General features: G+C 42.4%; 1 protein-coding gene across 1 annotated transcript in view; it reads left to right on the top strand.

Annotated features, from left to right (window-relative positions):
• Positions 1 to 1,547: 1,547 nt before the first annotated feature.
• LOC143924583 (phospholipase A2-like) overlaps positions 1,548 to 12,713 on the top strand; it is a 148,254-nt gene continuing 137,088 nt past the window's right edge. The window contains exon 1 of the mRNA XM_077448972.1: positions 1,548 to 1,699. Coding sequence (XP_077305098.1) covers positions 1,660 to 1,699 — 40 coding nt within the window. The 5' untranslated portion in view covers positions 1,548 to 1,659. The remainder of the gene's footprint in view (positions 1,700 to 12,713) is intronic.

The following is a 12,713-nucleotide window of genomic DNA, read 5'->3' as shown; positions in this document are numbered from 1 at the left end:
TTAACAAATGGTATTGAACAAATTAGTAGCAATAAAGCAACCCATATAATGATATGAAGGAATGATCATAACTACAAAACACTTAGAAATGCATATGGCCTAATGATCTCTGTATATATAAAAAAAATTATTCTATAAAAAAAAAAGTAGGTACATGTCCCGACGCATTTTGTGCGTAAAGCACTCTTCAGGGACAGTTGCACCAAAGTCTACAAAAAGATAAATGAATTTCAATGTATTTTTTTTTTACATACAGAGATCATTAGACCATGTGCATTCCTAAGTGCTTTGTATGTATGATCATTGCTTCATATCATATTATGGGTTGCTTTATTGCTACTAATGTGTTCAATACTGTTTGGTAATCATATCGTGATATACTATGATACCATGTCAACATCTTCATAATAAATGTTTTTGCGAAAAACTGACTGATCATTTGGCTGCGCATACTCACCTCATGGAAAGTCCCAAAACCCTTCCTTTCTATATATAAACAGGGATGGAGATGTGCACGTCTCACTCAAAGTCCCAAATTATCCGCCATCTACATTGATAGGGATGGAGGTGTGTTGTGTAACCATTGGGAAGTTTAGGAGTATGGATCCTTGATCTACAGGGCAGATCACCCGTAGTAATTAATCCCTATTGGGGGGGGGGGGGGGGGGGGGGATTTGTGACATACAACATTTATACATTTATATAGTAATTTTCCAAAAAATTTTAATTTCCCTATATGTGGTGGAGTTTGGGCTATCCTGTGTAAACCGGGGTTGTTTGTCTGTCCTGGCTGTCCATTACCTGGGAGCTGCGAGGCACGTAAGGGCAGCATCCCCTTTCCACCCTTGTCCGCTTTGGCGGGTGCAGGGGATTGGGTGGGCTGGTCCCTCCGTGCGTTGGCATCAAGCCTCCACGTTTCGTGCATGACGTTGTGTTTTCCATCAGTTCAGCATGTGGATGTTGGCATCTTCAGCTGCTGTCGGTTGCCGCTCATTGGGGCGTCTCTTCTTTTTGCTCCACATGATGCTGGGAAGAGCCTGCGGGGTATGCTGCATGCATATAATGCCCCCCATTCTGTGCTAGCCTGTCTCCAGGCAACATGCTCACTTCACAGCACATATCCAACGTGTCATTTTTCATCACGTCACAAGGAATTGCAGTTACTCACATGATCACAGCTCATGTTTTTAGATTCCCACCTTTATCCTCCCTTTCATGCTCCTTGTTCTTTTTCCTTTTTCTTTTTTTCACTACATATCATATTATGGATTGCTTTATTGCCTGGGCATTCACCTGGGCATATACTATGATACTGTGTCAATATCTTCATAATAAATGTTTTTGCAAAAAATTAACTGATCCTTTGGCTGCTCATACTCACCTCATGAAAAGTACCACAACCATTTATTTCTACTAAAGAGTTTCCTTGGCCATTTTCCAAAAATGAACAGCCAGGGCGCACACAGGAAAAGGCTGAAGCTGTCTGTGGGATGCATATAATAGAGCGTAGAGGAAAAACAGCGTTTTTAATCACAGTTCCAGTGGAAGTTTGCAGAACAGCTGTATAAAAGGACACACAGGGATACTGACTTCATATGCATAACAAGACTCCAAAGAGAGAACATCCACCACATTACTGGTTCTCATCAATATCCACCAATGAAGCTCAAAATATTGATCTTATTTTTCTTTCATAACTGTGAGTATTATTAGAGTATAATATTCAATTCATTGAGATATATGTTGGTTTACTAGTTTAAATTTGACATCTGTTTTTGTTTTAAATATCCTTAAGAAACAATACTTTTTTTTTTTATTTATATATGCAGCAAGCTTACGATTAATTCGTTTTTTGTTTACAACCAACTTTCTCTATAGTTATACCTTTTATGGTGTGTTAGTTTAGTCAAATCCTACTTAATTATACAATAAAATTTATTTCCTACATTTTATGTAATCTCATATTTTGCATCGAATACTGGTCGACAGTCACACACTTTTTCTTTTTGCAATTTTGGATCAGGAAGACCACATGACTGATATTTAACTACATGGAAACAGTGGACTATCCTTGGTTGTGTTATAGGGGCACATTCTTTAGCTACTTTCTCGGTTAACTCGATTAACCACTATGGTTAATATCTGGATGCTGCCAGTTATATTATGCAAGAATGTAAAGGATAGCCAATAGTGAATGCTTTCTCAGTGGATTCATTTGTTGATGGTTTGTTTGACAATCAGCCAGTGTCGGGCAAGCGCCTCTGGCACCCAAGGCGAAAATGCCAGAGTACTAACCCCATCCTTCCCTAAACTGAGAGAAATGGTGCTTGCACATTTACACGTACAGTGATTGGGCTGCTGCAGGGTACAGAAATGAAAGCCTCTATTCAGTGCCCTAGGGTTGCCACCTTTTCAGCTAAGGACAACTAAACAGATTCAGGGAGATTCTTGTTAAAAAAAAAAACTGATTCAAGGAGGTGTTGTGACAGGGTTAAAAAAAATGTATATATTTAAAATACCCACGCCTGCACAGAAAAATATGTGCCAACAGAAAAAAAAATTAGTATGCCAAAAAAACAAAGATAAGGAGCTACTGTCGGTAAGACATTTAAATGTCTATTGATATAAATAAAAGCCCTTCAGTATGAAGACAGCGCTACCATGTTAACATAAATAAAAAATAACTCATGTATAAAGTACTCTTATGCATAAACCAACAAATCATATAATATCATCAATCCATGAAATAATCATGCATTGTGTCCAATCTAAGTGAGTTCTTCCATGCCTTTAAGAAAACACACACACACCACACTCACCAGATGTTTTTGACTTCTAAGTTAAAAAAAGTGAAATAGCACCTTTTCAATCAGTGTGATGAGTGTAGCAAATGGTGGTCCCTGGTACCGATAAGTAATAGCCACTGGGTTATATTCCTTTAAAATCTCTGTGATGCCTCAGTCACTTTAAGGATCTCCAGTACAACCATCAAGACAGAGTGGGGAAAACTACATATAATGTAGTAGATTTATTGAAAACAGATTGGGAAATAGTTTTGTACTTACAGTCACATTGAAAAATACATGCCAACAGAAACTCAGACCAGGAGCGCTGGTTTGCATTCCAAAAGGCGAAAATGACATCACCTGAAGCCCCTTCCTACGCGTTTTATCATCGGACTGCAGTGTCATCAGGCTATACACATTCCATTATGGTCATATTTTTGCAATTGGTTATAATCAGTTATGTTCATTTGGATCCTTAATGAGGAGGGTGTGTGGGGTGTTTTTGTTAGACACTGTATTTATGTCTAATGCTTTTACTATTGAGTTTTGAGGTTTGTCATCCCCTTTTTTAATAATGTTATATAATAAAAACCTTGTATTTTTACTGTAAAGTGAAGTGTAATGTTTCCATAGGTTTGATTTTCAAGCACCTTAAAAACCCCACATTTTTTATTGTTTCCTTTTTTATTTGTATTAGCATGGTAGTGCTGTCTTCATTCTGATGGGCTTTTATTTGTATCAACTGACATTTAGATGTCTTATGCCTCGTACACAGGGTCGGACATTCCGACCGCAAAATCCGTCTGATTTTTTCCGACGGATTTTGTCCGAAACTTGCATACACACGGTTGGACATAGTTGGCGGAAAATCCGATCGTCAAGAACGCGGTGATGTATAACACATACGACGAGACTATAAAAGGGAAGTTCAGCACCACATGCGGCACCCTTTGGGCTCCCTCTGCTGATCTCGTGTTTATCGCGTGTTAGTAGAAGTTTGGTTAGAGACGATTCACGCTTTTCAGACTTGTGCTTCAGATCGTTACTGCGCTACACTTTGTGCTTGTCGGTGCGTAGCTGTGTGTTAAGTCAGTTTGCATTTGTTTGTCATTGCGGCCTATATTTATATAGTACACTTTGATATTCAGTGCTTATTGTCTGCTTGTTTCTGATTGTCAGTTCGTTCTTTCAGGCCTTGCTGTTTATCGGTGCTATCTGTTAGTCCGTTCTGACCAGCCAACCGTTTTGAAGCCATGTTGCATGTACGTACTCGTCTTAATCTCCGTGCTGTGCGGGGGCTTGGTTTTGGGCTTTTAGCTTTGAAACAAGCCCAGTCCATGAACAGGGCGAGGAGGAGTTTATGGAGCAAGAATTGATTGCTCCAGCGTGACCAATTCTCGCACATGTCTTTGCTTCGTGAGATCCGGGAGAATAATCCTGATGATTTCAGGAATTATCTCAGTATAACAGACCCAGTTTTTCACCACCTGTTGGCTTTGCTGGCCCCTTATATCAGCAGGCAGGATACCTGCATGCGGCAAGCCATCACTCCGTAGCAGAGGCCAATTACCACGTTGTGATACTTGGCGACAGGGAGAAGCCTTCAGGACCTCAAGTTCTCTACAGACATCTCCCCCCAGGCTCTGGGAATCTTGGGAAATTTGGAAATGTGGGAAATTTCTCCTTTAACATCACATTCTATGTATTTAATATTTCCTAATGTATTGTATTTCTTTCATCGTTCCCTAATTACCATGATTGTAATATGCTGTAATATGCTGTGCCCCTTTGTCCTCATGCATGCTGGAAGCTTTTAAACTTCCTTTTTTGTCCTTCATGCATATTTGCCTTCACTAACCTCCCCAGCATGCTCTTCTGGGCCCATATACACCTATAACCTAGTCACTTAGCAATGTATTTTGTCAGCTGCATAGTAGTGCTTTCCTCTAAACACCCCCTAAAATGTGTACAAATGTTATGTGTGTCCTTAAATTCATGCAGAGTGCCAGAGGCTTTTGATGGGCCAAACTCATTAGGAACCCCCCTCCCCCAACTGCTAAGTCAGCTGATACCAATCCTCTATCTGCTGACTTTGCCAAACCCATACACACTATAGCTACCTCTTTTGTGGTCAGATTTATGGATGAATTCACCAAAGCATGTAGTGCAAGGGCCTGCCTGAATACTTTTAAATGCTACTGTTTTAAGTTTTTTTCTCCTATTATTATCTTGATAGGTAATAGCAGAATCTTAAAATGTGCTTGCATTTGTTCATTGTTTTTTTTTTTTTGGATTATGACACGTTTTACCTGTCCAGTGGGCTGCCAATAGTGTAAGTAAGGAGGGGCTGGCCAAAGTATCATGCATTATTTATGCATTCAGCTCTCAATGAAGTGGAGAGGGTTCCCTGTCCAAAACATCCCCCCCCCCCTAATTTTTTGCAATGGGCCATCAGATGGGGTGAGGAATCTGATAAGGGTACCTTATACTTTTGGCTTTAAATACTAATTTCCAAAAATGTTATACTGATCTTGGCCAAAAATGTTTGTGTCTAATCTGCTTGCAATGTTGATGTGCAAAATGACTAATTTTTTTTCTTGTTTGATTCCACATTTTCCTTCAACGCCACAGGAATGGCAGACTGTGGCCTCCCACTTTGCCACCCGTTGGGAATTTCCCAATTGTGGAGGTGCAATTGATGGGAAACACATCCGCATCATCCCACCCCCCACCCGGGGTCCTACTATTATAATTACAAGGGGTATAATAGTATTGTGATGTTAGCGGTGGTGTCAGCTACCTACGAGTTCCTGTATGTGGACTTGGGGAAAAATGGCCGGATTTTGGATGGTGGAGTGATCGCGCAGAGTTCTACTGGCATCTCCAGAGTGGCAGTTTGGGCTTGCCACCTCCAGATGAGAATGTGGAAGGACTCCCCTTCGTCTTCGTCGCGGATGAAGCGTTTGCGTTGGGGAACCATCTTATGTGGCCATTCCCGATGAGGACACTCACCCCGGACCAGAGGGTTTTTAATTACTGGCTGGCCAGAGCCAGAAGAGTGGTGGAGAATGCTTTCGGGATAATGGCCAGCCAGTTCTGCCTATTTTTGACACCTATCCACATGGCAGAGTATATACTGAACCATATAGTGCTTTCCTGCTGCATTTTGCTAAATTAAAAAAAAAAAAGTACTTTCCAAACTATGTGGCCTCATTTGAGGCTGAGGCAGACTTTCCTGAACTTGCCAACCTGATGGACTTGAAGCTGGCCATCCTGGCTTGCCCCCCCCCAAAGCGCCCACGAGGTCAGAAAACAATACATGGAGTACTTTGTGGGTAGGGAGGCCATTGATATGCCAGACAATGTCTGAGAGACATTTTTTTAATACATTTCTCTTTCAAACTGCAATAATATTTGTTTTCATTTACTGCTTGGGTTTGTTTTAGGTGTCTCCTAGCTTTTTTTTTTTGTTTATTTTTTGGGCCTTTTTCTTTAACAGTGCAAAACAAATTTCTGTGCGAGATGAGGTGACAGTCTCTTTTTCAGATAATATTATTATGTTGTGGGTCTGCTACACACACACCTTGTTTTAGTTGTTAATGTATGTAGTGCATTACTAACAAAAATATTCCTAATTTTCAGCACCATGACAGAAATGTGTGGAGTCATGAAAATGGCATGATTGGGGAAAATTATAAAGCATTGTGGGTGTTATTTACTAAAGGCAAATCCACTATGCACTACAAAAAAAAAAAATGCTATAAATCTATCCCATAGTTTGTAGACGCTATAACTTTTGCGCAAACCGATCAATATACTCTTATTATGATTTTGTAAATTTTGTTTGGGTACATTGTCGCACGACTGCGCAATTTTCAGTTAAAACGACGCAGTGCCGTATCGCAAAAAATGGCCTGGTCATTGAACAGGCAAATCTTCCAATCTGTAAGTGATTGTAGAATAATGTAAAATAATGCATTAAGGTGGCACAAACATGAATGCAATCTACTCACTAGAGGGAGAACCTCTGGGGGAATCTAGGATTAAAAAGGACCTGGGGGTCCTAGTAGATGACAGGCTCAGTAATGGCATGCAATACCAAGCTGCGGCAAGCAAAGCCAATATGGCATGCATTAAAAAGGGAATTGACTGCAGAGATAAAATGATAATTCTCCCACTCTACAAGACTCTGGTCCGGCCGCACCTGGAGTATGCTGTCCAGTTCTGGGCACCAGTCCAGTACAGAGAAGGGCAACAAAGCTGATAAAGGGACTGGAAGATCTTAGTTATGAGCAAAGATTACAAGCAGTGAACTTATTCTTTCTGGAGAAGAGGCGCTTGAGGGTGGATATGATTTCAATGTACAAATACCATACTGGTGACCCCACAATAGGGATAAAACTTTTCCGTGAAAGGCCATTTAAAAAGACTTGCAGTGATGCACTAAGATTAGAAGAAAAGCGATTTAACAGAAACTGCGTAGAAGGTTCTTTACGGTAAGAGTGGTAAAAATTTGAAATTCTCTTCCACAAGCAGTGGTCCCAGCAGGGAGCATAGATAATTTCAGAAAACTATTAGATAGGCACCTAAAAGACCATAACATACAGGGATATACAATGTAATATTGACATAAAAGCGCACACACATAGGTTGGACTTAATGGACTTGTGTCTTTTTTCAACCTTACCAACTATGTAACTATATGTAACTATTTAACACCAGCCCTTTTAGGACAAGGCTACATCTGATTGGCCATAACTTTGATGCCTAAAGGGTAAAATCTAGACGTCAGCATGGCCACTAGCCCTACATGTGCCTGGAGCATGGAAGGTTTAGAGGTTATTTATCTCAATCAACAGCAGCAGAGGATACACAGGTACCACTGTCATTTATTCTTAGTGACTATGTGCATACCACCATGAGCCTGGTTTCCAGTAAGGGTAGTTTTAATCACTGAAAGTACCCTGGCCCATAACCAGTTGTAGGACCCACTACAGACGGGGCCTATAATGAGCAGTGGGACCTCTGACACCCTGTGTGCAGGCAGTAGATGCATCCCTACATACAGATATGGCTATATACCAAGAAATTATCTTAGGGCAATTTCATTAATTCTCATAGTATTATATTTCCTTCCTTTTGTAGTGTTACCCAGTAGGGATGAGCTTGATGTTCGGGTTGAACATAAGTTTGACTCGAACATCGGGTGTTCGCCCGTTCGCAGGACCGCAAACATTATGGGGCATTCACGGGAAATTAGAGTGCCGTGGAACGTCCTATAATGCACTGCGAAATTGGTGCAGCGCTTGACAAATTTGCTTGGAATCTAGGAGCCAGCTAAAAAAGTTAGGAGCCAGGTCGGTAACGGCGATCCGGACCTGTCCCTGGCCTGACATGGAGACGAGTGAGGGGAAGATGGCGCCCCCCCCCCCCCCCCCTCACCTGTCACCCCCCTCCATGTTCATTGCCCATAGCTCTTAGTGGGACATTTTATTTATTTATTTTTTTTTCAAATGACAAAAAAAAATTTAATTGCATTTTTGTGTAAATATGAGATCTGTGGTCTCTCTGACCCCAGATCTCATATTTAAGAGGACCTGTCATGCTTTTTTCTATTACAAGGGATTTTTACATTCCTTGTAATAGGAATAAAAGTGACACTTTTTTTTTTAAAAGAACAGTGAAAAAAATAAAAATAAATGTTAACATAAATAAGAAAAAAAAATGTAATCGCCCCCTGTCCCACCAAGCTCGCGTGCAGAAGCGAACGCATACGTGAGAAGTGCCCGCATATGAAAGCGGTGTTCAAACCACACATGTGAGGTATCGCCATGATTGGTAGAGTGAGAGCAATAATTCTAGCCCTAGACGCTCCTCTGTAACTCAAAACATGCAACCTGTAGAATTTTTTAAATGTCGCCTATGGAGATTTTAAAGGGTAAATGTTTGTCGCCATTCCACGAGCGGATGCAATTTTGAAGCATGACCTGTTGGGTATCAATTTACTCAGCATAACATTATCTTTCACAATATAAAAAAAAAATTGGGCTAACTTTACTGTTGTCTTATTTTTTAATTAAATAAATTATTTTTCCCCAAAATAGTGTGCTTGTAAGACAGCTACGCAAATACGGTGTGACAGACAGTATTGCAATGACCACCATTTTATTCTCTAGGGTGTTAGAATAAAAAATATATATAATGTTTAGGGATTCTAAGTAAAGGGAAGGAGATAGGCGGGTAGTGAAAACAGGCAGGGGAAGCTCCATTAGCATTGCTGGTTGTCATACCAACGGCCACCACAAGAGGATGCTAGATTCCAGAAGGAAGCATAGAACCGCAGAAGGCTTCAAAGCCGCAGCCTAAATTACCGGCCGGCGGGGGCCTAGCGCGATCACGCCGGGGGGGAGGGGGTGTGCACGGAGACAGGATACCCCCCAGCTGTGCTGCCCCAGACGCCAGGTCGCTAATTCTAGTCGCAAATGCGACCTGGCGCCCGGGGTTTGACGAGCCCTGCATTGGTGTATGATGATTGGCATCTGACCTGCATGCTTTGGCCAATCACAGCGTGCTCTGCTGAGAGAGCCATAATTGGCCAAAGTTAGGGTGCCTTTGGCCAATCATGGCTCAGGAGACTAAGTCCACGCCCCACACTATAATATACTATATATATGTTGTTGGCGTGGACAGAGAGATAGCTTGAGTTAGATTAAGCAGGCAGGTTATTCAGTTAGTGACAGTGTATTTGATATATATATATATATATAGATATATATATATATATATATATATACTCTGCATCCAGTGTAGCCTATATCTACAATGCATTCAGTGGTGTACTGTTTCTAATACACTTTAGGTGGTGTATATATATATATATATATATATATATAGTAATATTTGGGGGTTATTTTAGCTTAAAGGTAGAGCTTACCAGTGAGCGGAGTCCACGCCAGATATGCCGTTTTAAGGGCTTGTAGGCCCACTTTTATTAAAGAAAGAAAAGTCCGATAACAAAATAGTTGCCCACACAGGGGTTTCAGCTTTCCACAGCAATAATGTACGTAGAACCAAAAATACCAAGCCACCTGGCTCTCTTTAGCAGCACTGCTGCTCAGACTTCTGCTGCAGCCCTCTTGGATCTTTAACAGAGTTCCTGTACACCCAGTACCTCAGCACTCTTTACTAGCTTCTTTTTCAGCCCACAAGCTTGGACCCTCTGTCTGCTCTGACAGACCGACCTGTGCAGACATGCACACTTCTCCCTTACACGCCTGGACTCCTCGGGAGGGTGGAGCCCAGAACCATGGTGTTGGCTTTGTTTTAAGCCCAAGACCCACCTGTGCAATCATCCAGCCAGACTGCTGGCTGTTCCCAAAACCCGGTCCCAGGATTGGAGATTCCGTACTACCACATATCCCCCCCCTTTGTTTCGACCCAGAGGGCGGAACACCCAAGTTACTTTTGGCACCTCTGTGCCAGATACCATTTACAGAAGTACCCTCCTGTCCAACCTCGCTTCTCCTAACGGGGAACTCCACCCAATGCCTCCTTTGGTGTCTCCCTCTAAGCCTTACTGTCACTCTGCTATGAGCTTTGATGCGACCTTCCCAACTTTTCTTCCGAGTGAATTTCCATAAGCACTTCCTCTCCTGAAATCTTAATGGGTTCCCGTTGGTCTTCCTACCAACCCTTCTGCCTCCACGCTTCAGGTTCCCAGGTTTCCCCAAAACTCTCTCAGCAGTACTGTTCTGAGACTGTAGGGGGCCTATTTCTATACTGTTTAGAATGGAAACCCACCTCTTATTTCTGGTACCTGACTCAGCAGTCACTAATTGATTACCAGGTTTACCTGTACCTTTGGACACCACATTATCATGTACCATTAACACATTATTTGGTTCATCATTGACAGACATATTCAAACCAACATTAGACCTCTCAATGTTGCACATGTCACCAATGCCTTTTTTTCCAACATTTGCTAGGGTAGAGTCCACAGAGGGCACACATACTAGAGGGCTGCCATCACCCACAGGACGCCACCTCCCCTGGGTTCACCCACTCTGCAGGCAGCTGTCCTATCACTTGACCTGTTCTGATGCCATCTGTATTTTTATCCACCGGAACAGGCAAGCTCTGGTCTGATCCACATACAATTTTTATCACACTCCTTGTCCATTCCCCTGTCCCGGGGACCTTATTAGGTTTGTCACCTAAACCAACCATTGGACTGGGGACCCCAGTCTCTTTAACCACCTTTGTTTGAGCCCTGGTCAGGATCTCTGCTGCTTTCCGGTTCACACTTGGCCCTTCCATTTCATGTGGTTTTTCTACCGGTGCAGTAAACGCGCCCTTCATCGATAACTGACCAGCACCACCCTGAACCATAGCAGCAGAAATGCTTCCCATCTGGCTGTTAGGAGGTGAAACCACAGACATTTTAGGCTTATTTACCATTTCTCCAAAGTCTGTCTCAAGTATTTCTTCTGGACGTAATCCAGCAGCATACGTAGCGGCAACTTTTAACAAAAGTAGCAGATTTAGGAATAAACCATTCCTGTCCTGTTTTGCTTTGCTCTGTACAGCCTGCCATACAGTGCTCCACCTAGTGGTACTCCGCAGTACCAGACCATCATACTGTGGAGGAGACACACTAGTATAGATTGGCTGTACATCCCAAAGTTCAAGCATCTCTTTTAATGCTTCGGTTATAAACCAGGCCCTTGACTCCAGACCTAAGTCCTTCCTGGGGATTTTCATGACACTGAGGATGCAGAGAGACTCACTTGCTGAGACTTGAAAAGTTGCAACGGTTAACGGAACCTCCTCCCGGCTGGAGGTAAACACAGCCTGGTGCTCCACCAGAGCGCTGCCAATTGCTGGACTCATACCCAACTTCTCAGGCTCAGCATCAGTGAACTGCTCCAGAACATTACCAGTGACAACGTCACTTTGACACTCCATGTCAACCTCAGTTTTGTGGGTCACGGACAATGTCTCTGCTGTGCCCTTATTTGGTTCATCCTGCTCACCAGGGTTAACCCCTGCAGCAGCCACCGCGCCCTCAGGTACAAGCTGTTCTGCAGCCCCTCCTGCTGGCCCAGCAGAAACCATGTCCACCTTATCTGTGCATAAAAGCCTTATCTATCAGGGAGATAAGATTTTTGCTCCAACTATCCCAATCTGTTGTATGTGCGCTCCCTTCTGCGGTACTCCTCAGCACCGATCCATCTGCCCAAGGAGACACATAAGAACAGACTGGCTTAGTTGCAGACTCATTACACCAGTCATTGTAAATCATGTCAGACTATGGTAGCACAGGTTGCAATACACCATATTCACCACCTTTCTCAGCTTGCATTTCATAAGCCTCACACACCTTTGCATTTTTCACAGGTTGTGTTAATCCACCATTTACCTGCACATTTTTAGTACTAGCAGCTTGCACTAACACATTACCATTACACAGTACAGTTCCATTCTGTCCCACCAGAGTGACATCGCAGTTGTCCAGGGCAACCTCTGACTCCAACACATGAAGTTCCCTGGAGATTCCTGTGGACAACTGTGCTGTCTTACCACCAGTTGCTACAGGCAACGGCCCATTTTTGATAACCCCAGGTTCTTTCAGAGCAAAAGTTTTCCCAACAGCATTAAACTTTTCATTAACACTTATAGCATTTTTCGCATTTGTAGGCTGTCCTAGCCCATGGTCAACTTGAGCCTGATAGTCATTAAACACAACACTTTTAGTCATCAACACAGGTTCTATTTGGATTTTAACCCTTGCATTCCCACTATATAGGGAAAAGTCATTCTCAAGTGCACATTCAGTGGCCCCACTAACTGGGGTCACTCTCACATCATCATGGACAGTCTCGTAACCAGTCCTTTTATACATGAAATCAGCAGTTCCAGCCATCA

Source organism: Lithobates pipiens, unplaced genomic scaffold (assembly GCF_037356315.1).
Source record: "Lithobates pipiens isolate NorthernLeopardFrog02 unplaced genomic scaffold, aLitPip1_a1.2 Scaffold_22, whole genome shotgun sequence".
Lineage (NCBI taxonomy): Eukaryota > Metazoa > Chordata > Amphibia > Anura > Ranidae > Lithobates > Lithobates pipiens.
Note: the sequence above shows the minus strand (reverse complement) of the source record. Positions and strands in the feature narration are given on the sequence as shown.